This window comes from Diadema antillarum, unplaced genomic scaffold (genome assembly GCF_040938485.1).
Source record: "Diadema antillarum isolate AM-2024a unplaced genomic scaffold, OU_Dant_1.0 seq00001336_RagTag, whole genome shotgun sequence".
Taxonomy (NCBI): domain Eukaryota; kingdom Metazoa; phylum Echinodermata; class Echinoidea; order Diadematoida; family Diadematidae; genus Diadema; species Diadema antillarum.
The window spans coordinates 86,744-114,620 of NW_027272105.1; the positions used below are offsets into that span (position 1 = coordinate 86,744).

The 27,877-nt window shown below is 38.2% G+C and overlaps 1 protein-coding gene across 1 annotated transcript; it reads right to left on the minus strand.

Moving 5' to 3' along the window:
- Positions 1-6,928: 6,928 nt before the first annotated feature.
- LOC139708434 (uncharacterized) lies at positions 6,929-16,785 on the minus strand. The gene is made up of 4 exons (XM_071620385.1): positions 16,337-16,785; positions 8,843-9,074; positions 7,658-7,891; positions 6,929-7,422 (listed from the first exon to the last, which is right to left on the minus strand). Exons 1-4 carry the CDS (start codon positions 16,660-16,662, stop codon positions 7,297-7,299), a joined length of 918 nt encoding a protein of 305 aa, XP_071476486.1. The 5' UTR covers positions 16,663-16,785; the 3' UTR covers positions 6,929-7,296.
- Positions 16,786-27,877: the final 11,092 nt, after the last annotated feature.

Here is a 27,877-nt window from a genome sequence, read left to right on the forward strand (position 1 = left end):
AAGTGTGATCCTTGTTTCTGAAAAATGTAGTTTAAGAAAAAAAAATCCAGGATTTTCAAGAAATTACATGAGAAATAACAATCTATGGATATACAAATTGTTATTACAAAATTGTATTGAGCACTGCAGTATTTCTGCAGATCTAGGCAAGGACATTTCTTTGTGAATAAGCTTAGCGGTATGTGCAAGCTTTAAAGTAGACACATACACAGGGAAACCCTGTTATACGGAGGTCGTCAGGACTGCTGATACTACCTCATTATAACCGGTACCCTGTTGTAAACAAACTAAAAAAGAGACCAGGGCCCTGTTTTATGAAGAGTTAAAATTGATTATATACCAGTAGTTGATTTCAACTGTAAGTCTATGGCAGCCTGTGTAGTAAGGATATTTATAATCGATTTTATCTTTTGATAAAACGGGGCCCAGGTACAGTCAAGGAAAATTGGGAGCTGCCAAAGCCACCTCATTAAAAGTGGTACCTCATTGTAAGAGAGCTTGTTCTAACATGTTTTCCCTGTGAAACATAACAACTTGGCAATGTAATGAAATAATCTTTGTGCCTTTTCTGGAGATTTATTGCTTTTGCAAGCGTCCGTTGGCAAATGCCCATATCCAACTTCTTTGTTGCCATGTGTATGTCTGTATGTGTGTGCGTGTATTTGGAAAGGAGAGTTCTTATATTACACAACACATGAATTCTATCAAAGGTACATGTATATTGCAATGGCACTGGTAGTCTAGATTCAGGACTCTTTGTATCTGTATTCAAGCTGCTGAACCTGTGGGAGTCCAGACTGTTTGCTCTCTGCTTATGACTTTCCCTCAGAAATTGAGGAAGCGTACTTGTGACTTACAAGTGTGTGATCTTTTGACCTCTGTTGTCAGATGAGGGCAATTTGTGTGGGCCCTTTTTTTTTTTTTTATAGTTCTTCCTTTTCTTGGGATCATGCCGTCACTTAATTTGATGCATAAAGGTTGACAGCTTGAGTAAAGATATAAAAAGAGTCCAGAATCGAGACTATGGCACATGCTGAAATACACTAAAGCCATCACTCCCATTCATGGTTTTATATTTTTACTCCATAGAACAATTCAGGCTAGAAAGATACCTAAAGAATGACCATATATGGCATAAATAATTATTCAAGTACAGTTAATAATAATAATTGCATTTATATGGCGCTTCATACTGACGTTTCTAAGCGCACTTTGCTACTCATACAAATAGACTAGAAAACACAATAACATTAACAAAATTAACAGTTCATGTACTCTTCTTCAAGAACCTTCCCCAAATCAATATCCTCTGTTACTGTCAAAGTGGTTTCTTTCGCGGTGGTTTTATTTTCGCGCTTTGAGGTTGAACCACGAATTTAACATCATGCGAAAATGTTTTGTAAAGTCGCGCGAAACTAACCACGCAAGGAAATGTTTTACTCGCCGCTTGTTACAACGCTATTGCGCACATGCACACACGAAGATTCCGCGCATGGAGTGTATTGATGGTCAACACACACACAGCGATACCGCGCAATGTAGATACAAGTATGATTAGTAGTCGAGAGACGGGATTTCAGGTAAGCCTGCATTTAATTTTAATTTCTGTTTACATGTAATAAATAAAAGAATAATTGGATTATAGTTTGGGTTTTCATGTGCAAAATAAAACAGTTTTTGCCGACTGTGAATTCACAGATTTTGCCGACCGCGAATTTAAACACATGCGAAAAAGTCGGCACCGAAGGAAACTGCGAAAGTATCTGTACGCGAAAGAAACCACTTTTACAGTACTTAAAGATGATACATGTATAAAGTTTTGGTACCTCAAAAGTTTCCCTGAGTTTCCTTGTCTTAGTTTGTGTTTCGGGTTAAAGTACCTTTCATATAACTAACACTGAGACTTACTCGCCCCAAAGTGCTCTCATGTCTTAGTAATCATGCAATAATGGTTTCGTACCAGAGCAGAGCGGGCTCTGAAAAATTCGAACGAGCCGTTAGTTTGACTCGACGCGGTACCGCGACAATCAATATACACGTATTGTATGAAACCATTATTGCATGATTACTAAGACATGAGAGCACTTTGGGGCGAGTAAGTCTCACAGTGTTAGTTATATGAAAGGTACTTTAACCTGAAACACAAACTAAGACCAGGAAACTCAGGGAAACTTTTGAGGTACCAAAACTTTATACATTGTATCATCTTTAAATCTTTGCATAGGATGCATAGAGTCAACAGTGCTGATGGATTGGACTTGTCCGAACTTGAATGTACGTGTTGTGTTTCCTGATTTTTCCTGATTTTTCTTTTTTTCTGCTACAAGACTCAATCACTGAAGCACACACACATTCATTCACATTGAAGGCATTTCTCGACACCAACAAAGGTTTCTATCTGAGTGACGATCATACTGGCGATCTGACAATCTATAAAACAAACAAGAAATTGTGCAAATCCCACTCATCCTCAAGTTAAACTTGTCTACGTGCTCCAGTAAATCATGCTATTTCTGGGCCCCACTTCATAAAATATGTTAGGAAAGCAACTCCTGCTGGAATGGCAACTTCCAATAGCAACAGCCACTCAGGAAGGTGGATTCTTATCATTACCATGACAATTACCATTCTAGCAAGAGTTGCTATCATATCAACTTTTTATGAAATGGGGCCCAGAACTCCGGGTTTTGAGGTCGCTGACGTTGGTAACTGATTGTGATTACTGTGGCAACACAGCTGCAAAAACCAATCAGCTGTATTAAAAGCATTTTAGATGTTGGGGTAGCTGCATTTATGCATTGATAAACATATTCATGCATAAAGTCTATCGATGGCACAAATAATCATATTCTCATACACTAATCAAGATTTTTCTAAGATATACAATCAGGCTTGCTTCACAACATGAAGTCACAGTCAATAGAAAAGACACTTTCCGCAATGTACATAATTTGAAAGGCAAAAATTTATTCAATTAATCCTTATTTATTCAACTTCTCTTTCAAAATAATGTGTGATGGCATATGTACATATTTGGCAAATACAATGTATGAAAAAAATACAGAATCTATGAATTATTATTTTTTTCTTTCAATCTCCCTCACACTGTATTTTTCAAACTGTCTCTTACAATCCTTTTTTTTTTTTTTGATGGTTTTACGAAGGTACTTGTATCTTACCACAGAACCACGCAAACTACATGTAAAAATGTACAAACTGAATATGATTCAATTGAAATGAGAATCAAGTCTTCACTTTCTCATGGCCAGAGATGATTTGAATATAACTGAAAAAAAACACATACAAGTAACAAAATTTACAAAAGGTCAGAAAGGGAACACAGACAGAGATGAAAAGATAAACACAAAGGGGTATATACAAGTGATTTTGACGGCACCGACTGCTATTACCACGGCAATACAAATGCAAGGGCCAATGAGATGTGAGCATTTTAAATACTGTGAAAGTGGAAATTTTTGCGGTGTTTAAATTTTTGCGCATTTCGCGCAACCAGAAACTAGCGCGAAAATAAAAGCACACGAATATTTTTGCATGTCATATGTTCAAATGGTTGATGTCTTGATTCCGCGGAATTAAAAACACGCGAAACTCTTCTCACCCGGCCAAGTGCGAAAAACTAGTCACGCAAAAAAAATCCACTTTTACAGTAGATGATACACAGGGGTACAAGGGGTACAAAGTGAATGTCTCTACACCAATAGCTTAGTTTTTACCCCTGTATCATCTATTATACTTATTACATGGTCTTCTCTGCAATGCACTAAAATGAAACAATATGTACATCTTAAATGTGAAATTTGCATACCACCTATTACAGACATCTCAACATGTCCCTGAATGACATGATTTAATGAAGTTACCAAAACAAACCCAATTCTGTGACAAGAGTTCAAAATGGTTTAATGTCTTCTAAATTTTGCAAAAGAGCTGCTTCCAAATTTTGCCTTCTCTCCAACAATTAAAAAAACAACCAACACAAACAACTACAGCACATACATTGTACTAGTACTTATGATCTCTGAGTAAGTAACAGTACAACATTGAGATATTACTATGTACACTCATAGTTACTGTTTCAACACAGAATGGAAACTCTTTTGTGTGCCAGAGAAGAGTTTTAAGGTTTCTTCAAATGGTGGACAGGGCACCAACCATATTAGCAATAAATATGAAAAACATGAATGCTTTGTACATAGTGGGACTATTCCCTTTAATTGATGGTCAGTCACATTAGATTAATAATGACTGTATGCTGAATGCTTGCATGCACACACATTTAAACCTTCACACACATTTTTCCCTCAGCTTTGGGGCAACCAGTGCCCACTACAAATACTGACAAATCCTACTTCTCTGATTATGGGTCAAAAAGAAAGGTTGAGATGGGATAGATTAAAGGCATATGCACATGTACTGAATTTCATCAGGACTACCCCACTGACAGACAAGAAAATAGCACTCAAGGTCATAAGAGTTTCAAGTACTTTTAAACAGTTTTAATGGTCAACAAATACATTTGCTAATATTAGAAAAATACATGTTTCTAGTACAGAGATATTTTCCTTTTTTCCCCCTTTTTTTCTGTGGTTAAAACTTCACGCTTCATGCACAACTTGGGGCAAACCTTGCAAGTGTCAAAGTTGTCATACGTATTCTCTGTGAAAGAAATAATTATGCAGAGAATCTGAATGTTGTAACCTGGGCGACTGAAAAAGCACAAAGGATCAAAGGGAACCAAGCGAGCCCTGCCGTGCATTTTATACATGTATATACACCCAGACAATAGAATATGCAAAATACTGTACACAATTCCATCACAAAGTTACCTCGAACCTGAAACAAATGAAGCTGATTCCATATCTTGGGACGTCAGCAAAGAGAGACAAAAAAAAAAAATCTCGATAAAATAGACCAAGGTCAGATGTCCATAGAAGAATCTACCAAGCAAGTTGCAATCATTAGCAAGCTGTCTTTCATGCTATTGATTAAGTCAATACATGTCCATTCCCAGCTACACGTTCATGCCTTCTATATTTAGTCAAACACAATAGGTCAATCAGATGTCCATAGAAGAATCTACCAAGCAAGTTGCAATCATAAGCAAGCTGTCTTTCATGCTATTGATTTAAGTCAATACATGTCCATTCCCAGCTTCACGTTCATGCCTTCTATATTCAGTCAAACACAACAGGTCAATCAAGTGTCACTCGTATGAGCTAAAAATAACTTAAATCCACATTTTCCACTGCTCCTTTTACATGGCAAAGTATCAGTATCCAGTTTCTTTTGACAAAACATGGTTTAACAAATCTATTTCATGAGTACTCATCTTCATCAGAATTACACCCTGATAGACTTGAAGATGTAAAAAAAAAAAAAAAAAAAAACCAAACAAACATAATAAGGTCAACAGTGATTAAAGCAATACAACTCGGACATTAAGAGAGTGTTGAGAATTTGTGGATAATATGCCCCCGCTTTTTCTTCCATTCAACCAACCGATGTAATGGTAAAATGATCATCTAATATCAACACATTGACGTTGGACACAGAGAGTGAAATCTTTGGAGGAAGATAGAAGAAAAGTATAACAATTTTTGTTTTCTCCCTGAGAGAAAATTTCCTGCAGCATTTCTGTGATAATCAGACTGAAAATGTGGAAATCACGTAATTCTTTCTGTTTCTTCTCCACCAACATCAATAACTACCAAAACCCCATTTGCTATGACAAGACATAGTATCCGGAAGTGCAAGTTCATGTGACATTGATCCCCAAAAGTACACATTATAGTTGCTCCTTTGGTAGCAAAAATATAAAAAATAATCAAGAAATAATGGACAATTACAGAATCAATCATCACCACTTCTCAATGCGTAAACAGTTACACCTCAAGCACTAAAGCTAAGCATATGGAGCACCACTTATTGCATCGACAAGAATTCATCAAGTTCATTTTAATAAACGATTATGGCAAGTTGAGTGAGTATCATCTACTGTTGGAAGATGGGTATCACATTGCAGGCTTATTTCATCTACATGTTGATTACATGTTCAGTAAGTACATTCTCAGTATCAGTGGATTGAAACTCTAAAAATGACACTTAAAAAAACCCAATAACAATAACAGGGAATGTTATGACCATGTCATTATGACAATTACTTATTTGCACAAATACCAATGGCAGAAACTTGTTTTATTTTTAAGCATTAGCATCCATGACTAAGAGCTACATTCATCCACCCACCAAAAAAAAAAAGGAAATAAAAAGAAAAAAAAAGATTGCTGCTTGCTACCAAAATAAATAATTAAGTGTATGAAAACAAATTATTAAGTAGAGCATTACAACATTGGCAATATCAGGCCATAAAAGGGATTATATTACCACTGAGAACTTTACGTACCTGTACATGCTGCATTCAGATACAGTAGCCGAAAAAAAAAAAAAAAATTCTTACAAGTACTTCTGTCCTGTTACAAAGGTTCTGTGGGAAAGTTTGTTATGGGCACTACTCAGAAAGAAAATAAATACGCTGGTCACTGGAATTCTAAACTCAAGCAACAGCTACTAAAAAAAAAAAAATAAAAAAAACATGTTTGGCTATATTCCTGTTTAGTTCTGGAGACCTCGCATTCACTGAAGAAATGTCCAAACTCGGTTTGGAGAAAACTCAACTTGCTTCCCTACCAACTGACATTTATAACACTGTGAAATACATATCTCCTGGTTTAAATCAGGAGTCTTATGGCTTCACTCACTTGGAAACCCTCAAAACTACTTGAGGGAAATAACAACCCACCATGCAAAACACAATCAGATGTTAGACCTGTGGTTTTAGCACATGAGGATGTAGCACTTTAATGCTTTCTTTATGTGTTGTCAGAAGGCACAAGGTCATAACCACTTCGGATGGTGAAGCCTAGACATGAGAGTTTGCTATCCCTCCTCACACGTAAAAACAAACGGTGCATAAACCTGTACTGACGCATTTATTCTGCTCACCGGCCTGCTGAAAGAAGCTAGACCCTTTTAGCACGTTCCATGTCTGCAAGTTTAAAAAGCTTGCATAGTACTTCAGGAAACGGTCACACACATTTCAAGCACATGCAGTAGGATACGTTTCTTTTATTTGAAGTAGACCCTTTCTATTCATCAGGATTAATATCTCTTCCTCCGACGAAAGTCCTGCAAGTTCTTCCATCCAATATCGGTCCCATCCCAGGATTTCGTGCAAAATTAATTCCTTCTGCACAAACGGATGTGGCGATGTGGTGGCTATCGCTGCGTCATACCAGTGATTGCTCGCTTGCCCAATTTGTAGACAAGGTACGCTACAAGGCAGACGGCTGCTCCCTGTGCAAAGTGCCCCAGGGTGTTGACTGAGGCATAGAGAACAGTATCCTGGGAATAGAGAATGAGAGAAGATCGTATCACACTGTTCACATGACACAGAAATATTCTCGTAACTTTGTTGCTTAACTTTTATTTCTTGAATGGACTATCGATGGCCATTCCACAGAAGGGTTTTTTTTTTTGACACATGTAAATGTATTTGTTCACATGATACAGAAATCTAATATCTTAACTTTGGAGCATAACTTTTATTTCTTATTTCACAGCCCTCCCCTAGACTCACCCAGCCTCCATTGTCGGCCACCCAGTTGCAGACGTGGCGACGGATGAACTGCAGGGCCCAGACCATGAATCGGTGAAAGTACTCCACACTCTTCTGCCCCAAGGCAAAGATGGCCACGTCGCTGCAGAAGAAAAAGAGGACCACCACTCTTTCTCGCGTCACCTGGCCCTGGAAGAAGAGCTCGGACAGCATATCCCAGAACATGGCTGCTGTGATGTTGTCGTCATCAATGGTCTATGAAAGAATCGGTCACAAAATAGTTGGATAATTTAGTTTATCAAATATTTGAAACCCATCAACTCTACAATCTCTCATATCAGCAGAAGGTAAAAAAAAAAATATCACAACTCCACAAGTTTGTCAAAGTCCGTCATTACATTAAAAAAAAAAAAATTAATATACACATGTAATGTAAATGGTTAAATCTCCAAATGCTTGAATGCCAAGACTTTTTTCTGTGTCAATATCACTACTCAGGTTCAATCCTTACCCTATAAATGACGTTACTAGAACCTTGCCGAATGTTTATCTCAAACTCTATATGTGCGCATTTAAGAGTTGAAATGATTTAGCAATAAATACATGTACTTTCCTTCCTTTTTTTTTCAAACACATTTACAATTTCTTTCACAAGATTTTATTACTGTGTGTGTATTTCCATTTGTACCAAAAAAAGGAGATCACGTTATCTATGTTGGAGAAATGAGATTGCCACCTCGACTAACAGAAATACATGATGGTGACAAACATCTCTTTTTAAAACAATAGAACAATTTCATAGCTTACTCTAATTCCCTTGGTTCTTTATCTGGAGAAACTATCACAGTTCTCTTAGTTTGGCTTTGATCTACAGTGTAACTTCATACACCAAAATCTCGGGAGGTTTCTATTATTGTGAATTTCGCGAGTCAGGTGCTATTCACGAATTTAAAGACACACAAATAAATTGACTCTGACTCTGACAAGAATGTGATGTGCATACAGTTCTCCATTAAGTCCTGTACTTCACGATCACAAATTTAATCACTTGCATAATCGTCAGGAAGTCCCGATTCATGAAAATTTAGACTCGCTAAATACATGGCATATACAGTATTCAGTAAAGTCAATTTTAAACATGAAGCAAAATTTCCCTGCGACTCCACGAATATCACCCCCAGCAATGAGATAGATGTGTGCATGTACCTCGGATGCCTTCTCCCGTACTCTCTGCCTCTCTGGAGACCTGGCGAACTGGTCAGCAAGCTTCCGGAGGTCCCGCCCCTTTCGCGCCCACTTGGGATTCTGGTACTTGAGGAGGGATGGCGTGGCGCTGCCATTGCTTGCCACCGATGACCTGGTGGTCGTGTGATGGTCGGTAAACTTGAATTCGGAAACTGTGACTATTGGGGTCTCCTGCTTTGACTGAATGGTGGCACTGCAAATATATAGGGCAGAACAAAACAAGGGGAAATGAATATTCATTGAATGTCACTAAATTGTTTTTCATTGTCTAAATTTTCACAAATATTAAGGTAGATTGCACACATGCCTACTGAGAAAAGACAGAAAAATGCAAGTGTCATCATGAGAATCAGCATCTAGATTTCCTTGTTACCACAGAATTTCACTCCATCCAAAATCAGAACTATACCATCACAATTGGGGGAAAAATGCCCAATCTTATTTGCATGTCACAAAGAAGAAAGAATGAATCTTGCTGAAAATTTCATACTCAACAAAGTACAAGATTTAATCAAAGGGTCAACTACAGTGTCACTATTTTTTTTTGGTCAACCTATAAATAGAGCAATGAAATAGTTAAATATAGAAAACAGGAAATCAGGGAAACAGAAACCAGATTGTGGCATCACTAAAAGCATGAACTTACCACAGGTAACTCAACCATCCTTTCACTCTCAGTATACACCAAAAGCAGAGAAGCATTTTTAAATATCCACTAAATCCACTGCAATAATTTCAAAAATAAAAAGAATTACACTGCAACAAATCACGACCAAAATCCTCTCCTTGAAAAAAAAAATATCTCCAAAGAGTTTGTAGACCAGGTAATAGCTCGCTGATGAAGGTACACTACATTTGTATGTATCACAGATTTAATGACTCGTGCTGAGTAATCAGCCTTGACAGAGAACCTAACACTACAGTTTGCTGTCTTGATGAAGACTGAGTGCTAAAATTACATCAGTGCTTATTATTCTAGAATGCAGAGACCAAGATGATGACAGAGCATGGAGTAAACAAGCCAGGGGAGGGGAGTCCCCCATTCATGATTCATCAGCATGTCACAACACACTCTCACTGGCTCCTCCCACATGTTGTATTGATCTATTCATCCCAAAGGGCATTCCAGGACTGAATACTGTCAGTATTGTACCTTGTATACCATTTTAAACTCCTTCCTTGCATTGTAAAAGAGAGAGAGAGAATCTTTGGATCACAATGGGAGGTGGGAAGAGATCACCTCCCTGATCACAACAATAGGGCATAACAATCAAGACCAGCTCAAGTTCAGTGGTTCTGATGCGCTGTAAACTTGGAACAAAGCCAAAGATTTTTTGGTGTGTTTCCTACAATTCTCTTTATTGTAATTCAGTTTCCTCATTAAAGATTCATCATGCCAATTCAAGCTGCAACATGTCTGGGAAGGGGCTTTTATGAGGTGCTTGCAATAACTTTGCATGTAACAGACACTATTACTGTATGTGTCAGTGATTCTTCATCTATTTTTCATCTTCTATTTTGGGCATCTCTGCCATAATAGAAGGCAAATCATCCCATTTATGTCGCACCCAGCACCTTTGGCTGTCTGCCAACATATTAAAGCAACAAAAAGGATGCAAACAGAGAGATGGATATTTTGTTTTCCTGTTTTGCAGGGTAAAATTAATAGCTGACATGCACTTGGTGGGAATTCTGTTACTCACAAAAGCTTGTACATGTACAATGTACATGAGTCCAACAAACCTTGCATCACTAGCTCACTGACTTCGTTTTTGTGATTGTTTATACACTGTAGTTAGTCTAGATTCTAAATTACACCACCCCTTTTTAATAATTTCCACACATATGAAATAAAACACTATGCATGTACATGTACCTTCTTTAAATACAATTCAGAGGAAGAATGAGCAAGCAATACAGCAGTATCTGGCCAAACTGACATTACAAACTGTATGGTACTGATGAACAAGCAATTATGAAAAAAAAATACACACACACCAAATAACGACACATAAAATGGTGGGGTATATATGCAGATAGCACATTACCGCTGTCTTTGTCCAAGAAAGTACAATGTGTACGTACAACCAGTGTGTATACATTTATCAACTTACAAGTGCAGAAACATCACACATACAAGCTACATTGTACATGCAATCTTTCTCAAATTACCTCACTGAAGTAGTACAATAGTGCATCCGTATGGTCAAGAGCTATCACAGCAAACACCGTGACCCTGGTATCTGCCCACATCCTTTCCTATCTGTATTTCTATCACTATCAACAGGCTCTTCCCTCAACCCTGGATAACCATGCTAACTACTGTTCTGGAGACCTGATTGGGCCATTTTGGATCTGTGCCAGTTCAGTTTATTTTTGGAAGGATGATTAAATGATTTGTCATAAACTGATGCACAAATACATTTCTCATTCACTTGTCATGAATGGCATGATATACACAAAATTCAGTAAATACTGGCAAGTCTTGTTTGCCTACACTTGTATGTCGAAATTCAGAAATGACTTGATCTGAATAAACTGAGCTGTCACTTGCTGTCACAGTACATTGTACTTTCATTGATAAGCCAGTGTAACAAGAGTGAGTGTTGAATCCTCACCACCCTCTCTGTCAAAAGACGTATAAATTTCCAAAAGCTAAGTTCTTATTTTGTTTTGTTTTATTCATTTTTTTTCCAAGTTTCATGTTGCTGTATGGGATCAAAATACCACAGCATAGGACAGGTGTAGAAATGCCGCAAAAAGAGTTTCCCTATAGGCCTATGTGTTTACAAAAGACCAAAAATGATCAATGTTAATTTACAAGTTACACGTAAAATGTGAAATACAATATGTACAAAAATAAAGTTTCATACCCGGTACTGCTACATTGTACAGTATGTGGAGACACAGTATACATGTACATGTATGTGTGTACATGAACAGTTGTGTATAACACCTGTACATAAGATGAATTTATGTATTGTATACAGTTGTATGATTGTAAACAGGGGCCAAAACAGACTACAAGGATTGTACGTGTAGGTTAAATGGCTTCTGTTATGACTGGAGAATAAGCACTTTGAAGAGGAAATTGTTGGGGAAAAAAAAAAGACTACTGTTGTACAGCACAATGTATGATTATAAAGCGGCTGCACATTGATTGAAACCTGATACAAAATGCATCCATTTCCCTGCACTCGTGGAGCTAGGAAATCATGACAGCATGACTGTCTTCCACTTTCACACAAGCTGACAGTTTCAATTGCAAAACAGGAAGACAATACCTCAAATTGGTGTACATTGCACAGAAACATAGGCCTACTCGTAAGGACAATAACATAGGTACCACGGTATGTAGGTATTACAACAGCTTGTACAGTACTTCAAGCACAGTACAAAAGTTCCTGAGCACATACATACACAGAATATGATTTTCTAAGGACCTTACGGGAAAAAAAAAATCACTATCAGAACATGACAAGCCAGAACATGTCTTGTACATCACATTTGAAAACATCCAGAGCCATCTCCCTTGTACAGCTTGTATCTCTAACGGCTGGAGCTATATGAGACATTCACAAAATTTCATGTCGTATGCCAAAATCAGGTTCACCATCAGGAAAAGCTGACACACTCTGCACAAGACAGTAATGTTAGTCAAGTGTCAACATGTTTGGGTTTGAGAATGATGAGGAAAAGACGATTATCCCTTGACACACTCACACATGTACATTTGTACACAGAAACACACACACACAAAAAGTGTGCAATCAAAGTGTGTAACCAGAGCTTAACAAAGCAATTTTTAAGCCTTGTACAAGGTACAATGCATTTTATCAGTTTTGTTGTCTTGCTTTTATGGGTAAAATAACAGCTGATTCACATATTCGGAAAGATTTCTTCTTATAATTTTTAGATTATGCTCTCAGTCTTGGTGGTTGTTTGTCTTACAAAATATAACTACAAATGCACACTGAACATGTCTGTTTACCATATCAAGATAAATAAGAAAGCATAAAATTCCCAACAAGATCACAATATCAAATCATCAGTCTTCATCACTAACATAATCTTCTCCAGCTAAACATACAGCTTCATCTCCGATCAAGGTACTATGGCAGTTACTGTACATCTTGTAAATGAACTGTGACTGAACTGCAGCTTGAGATGACATGTGTTGATCACATTATTAGCAACTGCTGATTGTATACAATTGTACACTCTTATGCCAAAACAACAAAACTACAGTTACTACAGAGCTATAAAAGAAAATCAACACAAACAAGCAATTCTCAAAATAGAACATTTGAATATCACAAAAAGTCATAATAAAAAAAAAAAAATAGATCTGTCGTCTTTGGGAAACGATATATATATGGTATAAGTTTGACACTGATAGGCAATGCACTTTCTGAGCTAACCTCTGCACAACTTTTGAGGAGAAAGAAATAAAGAAGACTAAAGAAAGAATCCGTGCAGAAACAAAAGGTGATCCGAGAGGATACTCGGATCACCTAAATACAGTGAAGGAACAAAAACCAACAAAAGAGAGAGAGAAAAAAAGAGGATAGAGGCCACCGCAGACAGAAAACATAGGGAGAAATATATTTAGGAACAATTAAAAATAATGCCTCTGCCGGTGACACTTCATGGCAAAGGCATACAAAAAAAAAAAAAAAAAATGCCTGTCACATGATGGTAAACAGTTTTCTGTGTTTTGTTTTGTTTTTGTTTTTTTCTGTTTGCTTGTCTTGATGGCCTTGCACGTCTGACAATAGCATCATGTTTGACTAACAACCCACACACGATCCGATCCGGGCAGACGTTGAGCCAAGGGTGCCAAGATACTGTATGGTACATGCATACTAGAGAATGGTACTCCTCTGTGATTGCACAACAAGTTTACACAAAGGTTATATCCCCATTTTGATACCTGGATTGATCAATTAAAGTTACACCCATTCATACAATGGCATCATGACACAATCAGAGTTTGTCTGGGTTTTTTTTTTCCTTGTAATTCACTGTGTTCATGGATGTTGAATCTTTCTATTATCAACTTGTTACAAAAGGAGTGCTGTGAAAAGAAGGCTAAAATTGAATAAGATTTCATTAAATTGTGCATTAACTATAATTCAGTAGAGTATTTCATGTGGGTAGTGTGTTATGGTTGTCCTAATGACACAAAGGAAATGTGGTTATAAGTTTATGCCCCGTGTACTGTCAAGATGGGTGTATGCTGGAAACAGACCAAGATACACCTGGATTGCTCAAGTAACAAAGGTCTGGTATTGCACCATCATCCCCAGAACACATACAAACAATGGGAGCGTACAAGGCTCTCTGATTGGTAGCAAGTGGAGGAAACACCATAACAAATGATGTCATATGTTAATCATGTACAATGTCAACAAAAAGATGTGGGGGTACTGTATAAAGACCATGATGCTCCCCTCCTGTTCCAAGGAGGGGGCCACACCCATTTGTACACTCACAAAGGAAAATTGATTTTTTGTTTTGTTTTGTTCTGCACATTGCTGGTTTGTGAGAATGACCAAGATGACTCATCACACCCAGTTGCTCATTTAAATTTGTCCCCTGTTTGTTAATGTCACTATTGTTGTGATGCAAGATCAAGCGAATAGCCTGGCTTCCAGACCCATCTGTTGAGACTTCATCAAAACCACAAGTGCTGCAAAGGACTGTATAAAAATAGAGGATCTTTTAAAAAGCTGCAGAAAAGTCCCCAAATATCATCTCTGCATTAGACCCTAAAATAGTATGGGGTCACTACAGTACAGGTTGTCATTTAGTTGCAAAAGGAGGGCTTCACATTCCTGTGTGTTTGTCCCTCATCAGACGAACTTATTCATAAGAAACTTCCACAATTACATGCTGTACAAAGTACATACAGATATGTAAAAAAAGGAAGAATGTATCAGGGGTGAGGCACAGTACCTATAGGTACAGGTATCAATTAAAACTGCAATGAATCATTCCTTTGTATGATTCACATCCAGTGTTAATATTTGATTACCAGCCATCACATCAACATGTAATGTGGATAACATTTTGAAATTGAAAAGGGGAAATTTCTCTTTAATTGATTTTTCACTCCAGTCTTAGCACGACTTGGCCTCCTTTTTTTTTCCACGAAATTTGCACATGAGCTATTTCTGCATGTGCTTCATACACATTTGTATTTTCCCCAAAACCTTCACCCTTGTGCTAGTTTAGTGCCAGCGTGATATGCATCAAGAAGTTTGTACTCTAACTCAAAGTACAAGAAACAGTTACTTTTGTTAAAATGCGCTGTATACACAATGTGTATGGAGGCTGGAGCAAGTTTGTACAAGGCTTTCAAACATAATCTCAATTGTGCATAATTTGTGAGGGATTGCAACTACCTGGTATTGATAACCCAATTGCAGCCATATTCATTACCTGGTACCATGTCATAACTATATGACAGATTGTATCTGTAATATCAATGCTATGATTAATCGATTAATCCTCTCATTCTGACTTTGTTTGGGGCATTTTTCTGAGAATAGTATGGTAATAATACCAGTGATATCACAAATTTATAAAGTGCACAATCTATTTAGGCCTACATATACAATGTACTCTTCTGCACTGTGAGAGTTCCTGAGAGTGTTAAATAAAATTGATCAATATTTACAATGTACATGAAAAGATGTGTAGTATGTATTGATTTAAATAGCACAGATGGGGATTTTGTGGATTTTAATGGTACAGGTAGTTTATTTCATAGTTTGGCAGCTGCGCAAGCAAATGCCAAGTCTCCTGTTATTTTTCTTTATACAGTGCACTCCTGTTACAACGAACACGGTTATAACGAAATTCCGGTTACAACACAGTAAAAATTTAGGCCGCAACATTATCCATTTTGTGTATTTTTATTGTTTATTTGTTCTGTTATAACGATATTTCGATATAACGAAAGAAAACTACTGGTCCCAAAGGACTTCGTTATAATGGGAGTCCACTGTATTTATAGCTTGTTGGGATTTCAAAGATGGACACAAATCATGTACAAGATTTGTACAAGATGGTTTTATGACAGGACTTCCCACTCTTTCTATTCACATTCCATGAAGAGTTTGTTTTTTATATGAGCATCACAAAGTCAGAAGGAAATCTTATGGAAATAAATCATGAAAAACATTATGATGACATAACAGTGACCAAGTTTTGGACTGACATATTTGGGAATAAAGTCATATGTCAACATACATGTCTGGTTCATATTTGTACGATAATAGGCCCTACTGTATTTGTGACTATACATCTTGAGAATTAATGACAAACATGATGAAATACAACATGTACATACAGATGGTGTAAATTCCAAGCAGAATGACATTTACACAACATGTACATGTATGGATCCCTGCACACTGGTTCGTATTCAAAATCAACTGTTTCGTTTACCTTGTAACAGCATATTCCACGTTGGTGGTCTCTTGGATGCCCTGTCGTGAGAGCTCTTCCTCCACGAAGCAGTTGAACAAGTTGACGCCCTCCTCCTCCACCTCTTCCCTATCTGCCCCATCAATGGCATCCACTCCTCGTGGGGCTGGTTTCATCCGCAGAGGGGACAACAGCTGCGAGGACTTTCTCCTCTGGGCCAAACTCTCCTTGAACTCCTTGGATGTTGGCGACATCTCCGGTATCTGCTCCTCAGCGGGGCATTCCGGTGCAAGTCCCTCGGCCGGCACAGAAATGGAGGCCGGCTTGGTGCCATTCATTGTTGACATTGTCAAGTCCTCTCGCACCTAACGTTCCAGTCGTTGCATATGATAACAGTGACTAAATAGTACAAATCTGCCTCTGAAGGCTATGGCTTTGCTTCTCTCTTCTCCCTTGATTAACTTCAGTCTGTCGCTGACGACACAATCAAAAGCTGCAGCTTCACTCCTCTTGCTTTCAATCTACTGTATATACCTGCTGCTCCAAGTTCACAATCTTTAATGTGGCTTGAACCTGAAATACATGTAAGCAAAGAGGAATTGATGTCATTACACATCAGATAGAAATATTTCTGATTAGTCAGTCAAGGTTTACATGCAGTCATATCAGCACACAAGGATAGGGAGGGGCACAGGAAAGTCATCCCTTACTTTCACCTGCTCCTCCAAGTTGTAGGTGAGTCAACCTGATTTGGTCATGGCACCAGTGAAGCAATTATGAAAAATCCTCACATTCTTGCCCTGTGCCACCCAATCAATTCTCTTGTGTGCACAGAGACAAGTAGTCACCAAGCTGGTAGTCTTCACCTTACGGCTTTCAGCCCCCCCCCCCCCCCAAATTAATTTTCATAATAAAAAATGAATTTCATTTCGAGAATTGCTTTGTATTATATGCAAGGGCAAAAATTTTTATCGCAAAATAACATTGAGAAATTGTTTCAGTATTTTTCTCCCTACATGTATGTATTCAAAGTTTACAGACATTTATAGGGGCCTACGCACTGTACATACTGTCCACTGAAGCACAGCATGCGGTCTATGTCCACAGACTACCAATGTTTCATTGGGGCAAAGGGCACTGGTGTTTACGGATATCAACCCAGTTGGAGTTGTAATCGTGAGACGATTCACAATTGAGCGAATGCCCACAATGGTGCAAACTCAATTTACTTGAAATCATGGCAATGCAGAAAAGATTATTTTTGTAAGAATGCATCATGTACATTGTATAGATTATTATACATTGTACATTTGTACATCGACACTGTACCATGGATTTATTTTATACACATGTTCAAGTCGAGATTTTGCAGTGCACACTCCATTTAGACCCGAGTCCTTTTTACATTTTGCATTTTCCCATACATTGCTTATCTACTAGTTCTGTAAAACGAGGAATGTTCGTGTGCATTTTAATTTTGCGAGAGCCACGTTTGGCAAAATTAAAATGCACATAAAGTTCTTGTCTACATTTTATGCATTGAATGTTAGAGGCAACTCATGAAAATTTCAGGCTGCAAAAAAGGCTGTCAGCTCCAATTATGCGAAAATTTCATGCCACAAAAATATTGTGTTTTACAGTATATACTACAATCAACATCATACATTGACAAAGTTGCCAACCTCTGCAGATCAAAAACGTACTTCCAACTTGAGTATGATACAAAGATATAGGTTGGTATTTGCAGACATAGAAATGATAAATAAATTCTAAAATTCTTGTTAGAATGTAGGCCTACATTATACCATTTCTTTTCGGAAAGGGTCAATCTCACTGGAGGAGACGTCACCGTGATGGCAGTTAATACAGTGACTGGAAAGACGATAGACTGTACAATTGGCTTGCACCCTCACCAGTACCAAAGAGGGCGACTCCAGAGCGACGTCTGAGACGTCTCCAAATAACAATATGTGAAAAGGTGACAACTTATTTGCATGGAAGTCACAGGGACGTTGCCGCAAAAGTCCTCTCAGTCGTGGAGATTCATGTCTTCATGACGTCTCCACGTAATCATATAAATGTAGGTCGCCATGCCATGGGTCACTGCAAGTCTCAGGGACATCTCCGAGACATCACAGACAAAAATTAGTCTTGTGACTTGTCCACAGCAAAGACATCTCCGAGACCAGCTGGAGACTGGAAAAAGTCTCCAAAAATTGAACATGTCAGATTATCTTGCCACTCCCCAGAAACTAGATTAGCGAGTTTAACAAGTTATATTAATTCTAAGCTAGTTGCCACCAGGTCACTATTTATAGTCTTCAAGTCAACGAGATATAATGTACCCACTATACTCAGCATGCTAGTTAATGTAGCACTTTATTAACTAGACAAATTACTGTAAAACATGATATATTCGCGGCATGAAATTTTCGCGAACTGCCACTGGCATTCTATACATATAGTGTAGACAAGAACTTTCGCGTGCATTTTAATTTCGCGAATCTTGGCGCTCGCGAAATTCACGAAATTAAAATGCACGCGAAAATTCCTCGTTTTACAGTAATATAGATCTATCACGACTTATGGCCTACATGTATAAATCTGATAGCAAAATAACAAGTCACAGATATGACGATCATCTTAACAGTCACTAGAATAATAGTGGTACTACTTGGTACTTGCTACTCACAGTATCCCTATTACTGGACAGAACTGGTAATTCGCGACACGTACATCTCTGCTTATTTAATGACATTCAATACGAGTAGGACTTTGTAGACTAGCCTATAATACTCAGCATTGGGCCAAAATTGCCAAAAATGCGACACCAGAACGTGAGACCTTAAGAAAAAGATGCTGATTTATCACGAGATTTTATTGCATGAATTGTTCGAAATGTTTACATTAGACTGTAATACAAAATTAGACCATAATACAAATTTTGAACCTCATATACTGTTTTTCTCTTTATCTGCTTGATACGAATGTGTACGGTGAATCGTGGGTATATCGCAGTGATTCTGGTGCATTCAGTGAAAGATGTTGATTATTCTTATTATGGAAATCATGTCTGGAATTATGATTGCAATTTTGCACCCCTCTGAAAAAAAAAAAAAAAAATTTGTAGAGGTGTTAACTTAAAGTATATTTTCCCAAAATCGGAGTGAATAATTCACATAATTTCACAAAACTGGCAATTTTCAGGACTTTGTAAACTAGCAAAAACTCAGAGTATGCAGACCTCCGCCAAGCCAACAACTCATTTCCACCCATACACTCATGAAATTTCCCAATATAGTCCGAGAAACTTTTTGTTACATAATCAGCCTTGCCGAAGCAGAGCATGCGCTATATTGCACTTTTGCATAAATTAACCCCTAGTACAGTAGTATACTAAATTATGTGCATCTGTGTGGAACTCCCATGTTCATTTTCAACCTTATACATGCCAAAGATAAAAAAAATCCTTCAAATATCCATACAAATTCCTGGATCACTACCAAAATTTAATCATCTGTTTTTTGTGTCATTGACTTTTCTGCGTGTTTCATTCAAATCTGTTTCCATTCTTTTGAGTTATTTTGCAAACAGACGAACCAACGGCAACACCGATGATCACGATTAACCTACTCCTTCCTTGGCGGAGAAAATATCAATATTAATATAAATAATAAGTATCAATCATAGTGTAGCACTTGTTACTTTTGCTGAAAATTTCATCCTCTCACTCTCTAACTTCAGTCTAAGCTCTCATACACTCAGTCAGGAATTCGGAGAAACAAAAAATAAGCATCTGGTATCGCAGTAATACGATGCACTCTCCTAGTCCTACTGTACTGGTGGCGGGTTATTTCATAAATTCTTAGTCGGTAGGCCTACCGGTAGTACAGTGTAAAAAAAGAAAAAAAAAGAATCCCAAGCCAAGCCAAGGAGAGTTTAAAGGGTGTGTACAGTTCTGGTCGAGGTGAGGATTTAGCATTTAACGTTTTGTGAGAAATTCAGAAACCACTCTCTGGGATGTCAAAGAGCATGCAATTCTAAGGGGTATCAAAAGTTTATTTGATGAGAATCGGTTTTGAAATGGCCGAGATATCAAAAAACAAGGTGAAACAAAGAGATCCTAAGGCGCGGCCTCTCACCTTTCATAAGGCTTTATCATTATCACTTTTTTGGATATCTCCGCCATTTCAAAACCGATTTTCATCAAATAAACGTTGAATCCTTCTTAAAATAATATGCTCTTTCATATTTCATAAGAGGTTTCTCATCAATTAACGTTACTAATTGTCGTTAAAAATGTTCAAAACATGAATCCCCATCTCAACCAGTATGGTTGGGTGTTCATAATACCGGCCACCTAACGTTTTTCTATCAATAGAAACGTGAAAAATCTCACAATTTGCCTGAAATTTTACTCATGTGTGGAGAAAATACTCCGGATTCACAAGCGCGCACTGAAAATGCGATCTGAGGTACGCGCTCTAGATGGCGGCTTCGAACGCGTGGGATGTCATTTTTTCCGCACTCAGTTGCCCTGTTCATTTCAACCGACCACCCTGACAATACGTATATAAAGGGCACTTAAATGCGTTTTTTCGACAGGCCGCTGTTTTTTTCTAGCCGTCATTTTTTCCCCAATAATATTTGAATACATTTTGAATCCTTCGATATTACTTTTGAAGGACTGTTTGATGAATTTGAATCGATTTTCATTAGGAAACTTTTCATCGTAACTGAAATAAATTAGATGAGTTGGTTTGTTTTTTCACATTCATTTCTCGTTTCTGCTTCAACTCGTACAGTCGTAGCGGGCGACAAAATATTATGTCATGTGTATGTGTAACGTGTGTGCACGATCGTACAAGCGGCGGTGACAATTTTGCGGTCAAAATCGTCAAATTTATTACGGAAGGATACTCTAACGTTACATCTAACAATGAGTCAGCAAAGGTAGGCCACTGCCGGCCTAGTTATAAGTCAAATCTTATTCGATTTAGCTAAATTTCGTTAATTTAGAGGGAATACTTATTTGTTTTCGCCTCATTTTACTCGGTAGCGTAGCCCAGTGAAGAATTGAACACCGTTGCGCGTAGTCCCATGCGTACATTTTCTTTCTGTACGCGCAATGCCATTATAGTACGCGGTCGGTCGATATGGACCCGGTCGGTGTGTTGAACACACCTACCAAGTACCATACTGTGCAGTCCCTTGCCTGCCTTGGCTTTAATCTTAGAATTTCTAGAACCCCTAGTCTTTGAGTAGTGACCTTGTCTTACTTCCACAGATGCCAAATTGTAGTCAGCAGGTGATCAGGAAGTGTTATGTACCAAACTACCATGTTCACTGTCACTTATGTTCAACAGATTGCTTTATACTCACACACCGCTAAATACCGCAGCTGTAGACAACTCATGAACTGGTGCGAACTGCACATGTTGATGTACATAGTAATAGGGCCTAGAAAACCTACGCGTGTTGACTGTTGAGTAGTATTCCAATGCTTGAAATCCTTTCGAGCCAGCCTGTGCCAAAACAAATCTGTTGCAGTTCAACAAGATTGCCCAGCAATGTATGTGACCATCCACCATAGGATACCAGAGCACAGCAGAGGAACAGAGTTGTAAACGTATGACGGCCCCGTATAATACGTGATTTAATACTGTCATACCAGCATGCGAGCCGCGAATACGAAATTGGTGTTTGTTCAAGCAAAGATTGTATTCAATACCTACGATATTTGATCCAAGTTTCAAAGCAGACACTACGCCTACCTGACGGCTGTCTCGTTGCACTCTCGTGTCCTGACTGACTGCCGCCGTATTGAGATGAGCTGTGTGATGTGTATATGCTGTGGTATGACTGGTGCGCGCGTGGGCGATTCTGTAGTGAGCAGTCGCTGGTCTGGTAGAACGGGGAGTCAAGAAACGGAGGAACCACCGGATCAACGGGAGCATTTATAAAAGGAGGCCTGACGACTCTACCACGATTGTGACACACGATGATGTCACTGGAGGTCTTTATTGTTATTCCGGTCTTGGATTGTTTGGGGTTGAACTCACTGGACACTCGCAGCTGGTTTTTCCCAACAATGGGAATTCCCAGCTCGAGTGAGTGTTGTCTATGGCATGTTGGGACAAGCTCCCATACTAGCTGGGGGAGGGGGGAAGGAGAGGGGGAGGTTACCCCGCCCCCTCCTTTCACGTCAATCTATAGTATGAGTACATTAGCTTGGCATCTAGGGGCTTACATGAGCACAGCCCAAGCGTACAGTATTCTTTACTATGCTATAAAAAAACGCTCTTGCATAATTTAAAGGTAGAGTCCATCGACACTGTACTTACTTGAAGTAGGCTTCTCAGGAGGATCACTCAAAGTATTGCATCATACTTTTATGATGATGCAGTTGGCCTGATCAAGTGCCAAATCAGACAGGCACTTAGTAGGCCTACTTTGGTGAAATAGCTGAATTTGGGGATGGCCCAATAATAACTTCTGAAATATGGAGCAAGTGGACATTATCATATAATTGAATATGATACGCCTATTGCATGCAGTGTTTAACAGTATGCCTATCCATTAAAGGGGAATTCCGGACCTGTTTTGGTCTGATCTAAGAAAGAGTAACATTTTATAAAGCAAATTGACTGAAATTGATTCTGATCAATATTAGATAAAAAAAAAAAAATCAGGAAAATTATGACATTTTGAAGTTCTAATTTCTGCAAAACATTTCACAAACAGTCATTTGTAAATATGCAAATGATGAGTGAGTTGATGATGTCATCCCCTTACAACTTGCCATAGGCCTATACCCTAGGACGTTGATACTTTACTTAAATTTCTTTTTTTTTTCAAATGCATAAATGATCGATGGTACCCAAATCCTATTGAGCGATCTGACAAATAATATTTGATGTTACTCAGCCATAAGAATAACATTAAAATTTTACTTTTTTATAGCAGAAAATTCAATTTTCATATTTAGTCCAGGGAATCAATGCAAAATTATCACATTTACTAAATTAAATTAAACATTTCAGATCACTGAATATAAATGCATTCATTCGAACTGTTCCAGAACTGTTTGGCAAAGGCAATACAGAGAAACTTTGATGACTTTAACAGCTTTTGTCACATTTTCTGACTGTTATGCTTGATATAATTTTTTCTTATCATTAACTTTTAATTGGGCTGGAATTCCCCATGGGAATTTCCTTTCAATCCAGCAGATTCTTATTCAGGTAAGACAAATCTAAAAGTAATCAGTGCAAGTTATAATTGTGATTATGACAGTTATGATTATGAATACAGGAAAAATGGCTAACCATTATTATGGTTATCTATAAATCTCACATTTAAAGGAAAAAAAAAACTATGTGTAGTTCTCATATGCCTGCAGAAGGACAAGTCCTATTGAAGAGGAAATCCACATAAAAAATGAATAAACTCCAAAAGAAAGGGGAAAAACCCCAAGTAATGCCCTAACTCCAATGATGACGAAAATTGGGTAAGAAATCAGGAAGAAATGACATTTTGACATTCATTTTTTTTTTGGAAAACATTTTTCTTAATTTAAATGAGCGAATTGATGATGTCATGCCCTTGCAAATTTCCATGCTTTATATGTTACATAAACTTCGCTAAAATGGTGCTTTTTAGCTTATCACAGGTAAAGCCATATATATTCCTTATAAACCAAATTAGAGGTAACATTTGCTTCTTTTTTTTATTTCGGGCGGTTTTAAGGCAAGTTTATATTCATTTGCTCTTTTTTTTTATTTTGGGCGGTTTCAAGGCAAGTTTACAGCGGAAATGTGAGAATTTTTGTCATTTATGTAGGCCTTTATACCCGTATACGAAATGAATAACATTATTGTATGAAATCGCCCAAGGGCGTACCGAGGGGGGGTGTTTTGGGTGTTCAAACACCCCCCTTTGCCAAAAGGGGGGTGTTTGAGGTGTTCAAACACCTCCCTTGGGCAAAAGAGAGGTGTTTGAGCTGTTCAACACCCCTCTTCAGCAATGTTTAGATGTTGACAAATGAAACAAAAGCTGTCTTTACCGATTTTATTTCCGTTTTGAATTCCGCCTTTCCTTTCTTTTGCGTTCATTTTCTCTCTCTCTCTCTCTCTCTCTCTCTCTTCCTCTTCCTTGTTTTATCTTAATGTTTGTGTGGACGATGACATAATAATATGGAGTTACATAATATACGCACTAAAGAACTCGTGTACAGTACGTGTTAATACTACGTTACCGCACCGCGCGCGAAGCTGACGCGCAAACAGTAGACATTCCCGATCCCTGCTTTTAGTCCAGGCTAGGCTCCATAGAAAGTGCACCTAACCTTGTTTTTTGATATATACAATGTTTTTTGATGGTTTCTTGTCAATTCGAGGGTGCTGATTCCAAATCCGATTGATGCCACTCGCGTAACCTTGAGCATTTTCGGCAAAATGCAAAAATCCAAAATGGCCGCCAGATATGCTAATTTGGCCATGATAATCCGAGTTATGTCAATTTTATGAACAATTATTCCATCAAAGTTTTTTAAATTTTTGTTCCTTGAGTAATTCTACTTGCACTTGCAAGAAATTTTTCATTTGAAGAGGTACATTTAGTATTTAAGCTTATTTTCAATCCAAAATGGCCGCCACTCCTATACTCATGTACTATATGAAGGACAAAAAATATGCATAGAAATAGAAGACGAATTTTCAGTCACATACCTACGCTTTTATCAAATTTTGCATGTGCCATGCAAATCTGATGAGTGCCACTAGCAAAACAAGCCAACAAACAAGTAGACAAACAGAAAATGTATTGTTTTTAGGTTTATTATATTCTTCTTAATACAAAACTTCAAAATGGAAGCCACTCATATACCCCAGCACAATATGAGCGGCAAAGTGTACATGGAAAAAAACAAATTTCCTTTTTTTTCTGTCACCCAGGTACACTGTTTATCAATTTGTGTGCTGATTATGAATGAGAGGATTGTTACTAACAATAGCTGTTTTTTTCCTTGATGCGAATATCCAGATTTGCTACCTCAATCTGAATTTCTCCCAAGAAATCTGGAAAAACCCACCAAAGCTTGAATTGACGCCAACATCAAGATCGTTTATCAGGAATTATTAGATATGAACAATTTGATACTTACTTGCCTTGAGTGTTCAATATCATAATATTCACGATGATTTACTGAATTAAAAGGCTGAATCCTAGATGATGACACAATGAGATTTCTAATTGCCTTTCCTGTTCTACATTATCTAAAAGCGATATTATACAAACTTTTCAGTCCCCTCACCCGAGAAAGAACATGAAGAAGGGGAAAGTGGAAAAAAGGGACCACCTCACTTCCTGTTGTCAAATATTTGAAATGAAAACAATGCCCAAAAGTTTTTCATGTTAACCCAGATGAACTATATATGGTAGATGAATTCTACCACCATTTTATTTTTCTGAGTGAATGTGTTTGCGTATGATGTCAAGAGAGACTCTGAGATCTGTACAGTGCTGCCTCATTCTGAAAGCAGCGTTATAACAACTTCACACTGCTTGTCTTTAATCTTCAGCACTCAGAGACTCCAACTCTCCAGCTTTCGACGGGAGATGTCCCGCCCCCGTTTTGCAAAATCTCCCGTTCTCCCTCTTGAGATTTAATTTCTCCTGCCCTGGCTCTGTGTCTCCCACTTGAAATGATTTCTTACTTTGTGTGTTCGTATGATTTTTATGTTGAAAAATAAGCCTTAGATAGCACAAGAGAACATTAAGAACCCTATCAGAGATTCCAGAGCTCAAGCGGGCCCTGGACCCCGCGGCCGCAGGGAACTTCGCGCTCGTGATATGCGCTTCGCGCACATCAAGTTGGAGTCTCCATTTGCTTGGGGTTTCAGGCGGGAGAATCTCCAGATCAGAAGGTACTTGGGGTTGGAGTCTCTGAGCACTTGCAGATTCAGGATTGCTCTAACCTAGGTAACCAGACCAGCAGTTTTAGGACTCTGAATGATGGCCTCCTTAATGGTGGCTGTAAACAAACTCCACTAGAGCTCTTTTTACCATATACATGGTGACATAACATTCCCTTCACGTAGGAAGTTTCCAGATGATCTTGCCTTTGCGTCTCATAGAAAGTCCTTGGATGGCATGAGCCTAGTACTGACCCATCTCAAGTCAATAGAGTTCTTCACGTTCTGGAGACTTTGCCCCAACCTTTATAAGATTATCATCCGACTCATGCCTTCCATCTTAGTAACCACCTTGCCAATGCTATGTTCAAGGTAGCCCTCTGTGGCAAGCCTTCCAAGCATAGGCTAAGGAAGTCTACCCTCCTTCACTGGAACTCGATCACTCTCCCTCACGCTGGAAGGAAAGGATGGCAAGTGTCACCAGGGCAGCCCCTGTCAACGCATACCCTGACCTTCCAAACGCGATAGAATGGGTGCATTTCATGAAGCGTTTTGTCTGACAATTTTGTCTGACAAATTTGCTCTCAGCTAATCAGATGCAAGGATTTTTGTAGCTTATAACAGTTAGTCAAAAAGAAAAGATCTGACAAAACGCTTCATGAAATGCCCCCTTGAACAATCTGCCATCAATGCGTCTGAAATCCCACAAGCCTATAGATTTCCCTCCCGTAACTTGAAAGCTTTGACCCCAAAACCGGTTGGTGAAGATGCTGGTCTGATGTCATCTCTGACACCATCTAAGTTACATACAACACTGTCTCTGGCCTGGCAACAAAGCCATAGTGCTTCAACTGGTGGTGATCAAGCAAGTCTTCATGTCTTCATTCTGTTTCTATGGCAAATAATCGCCCTCTGACCCCTGAGGAAGTGCTGAACATCACCAGATGTGGTTGCATTTAAAAGAATTGCAGGACTAATATGCATCTTTAGCCTGAGAATTCTGCAAATTTGGGGCTGATGTCACCTGCTGCCAAACATCCAATTAAAGGATTCTTTAAAGACAATTAAAATGACAGTTGTAGTTTTAAGACAAGACTGAATGAGATCATGATGTCAAAGTGTATATTATCAGGGAGGTGACACCTCCCTGATATTATGAACACCTGGGAACTGTGAGAGAACTGAAAGAGGTATCTCACATTGCTCCTTGGTTGATGTTTAATGAATACGGTATTGTGTTTAGACAGTTTCGTTTATGCCTTTACCAGTTTTTGTCGTTGTTTTAATTCAAGAAGAAAATCAAGTTTGCTCTATAATATCAAGGCGGTACTTCTAAATTATATCATATCAAAGTGATGGAGGTTATGATCCATTTCACTCTCGTCGCCCCCCCCCCCCCCCCCAACTCCTTGCTGGAAAAAAAATCTACAATGTAAAGGGTTTTTAGTTGTGTCATTAATGTCCGGTATGTTTTTGTCTGCAACTATGTATCTCTGCACTTCCTGTATAGGATTTTTCTGTACTTTGTAATAATGGTTTTAGGGGAATGTATAAAGATTGACTTTCTAGCTTCCCCTCCATTTTCAACATTATTTGATAAATACCATGCATCTAGGCTTCTTTATATATTGTGTTGGTATTACACGTT

Excerpts from the sequence above, each read along its gene's own strand:
- LOC139708434 (XM_071620385.1), bottom strand. The coding sequence starts at position 16,662 with ATGTCAACAATGAATGGCACCAAGCCGGCCTCCATTTCTGTGCCGGCC. Across the intron at positions 9,075-16,336 it reads GTGGAATATGCTGTTACAAG|TGCCACCATTCAGTCAAAGC; the intron begins GTAAACGAAACA and ends ATATATTTGCAG. Across the intron at positions 7,423-7,657 it reads TGGCCGACAATGGAGGCTGG|GATACTGTTCTCTATGCCTC; the intron begins GTGAGTCTAGGG and ends CTCTATTCCCAG.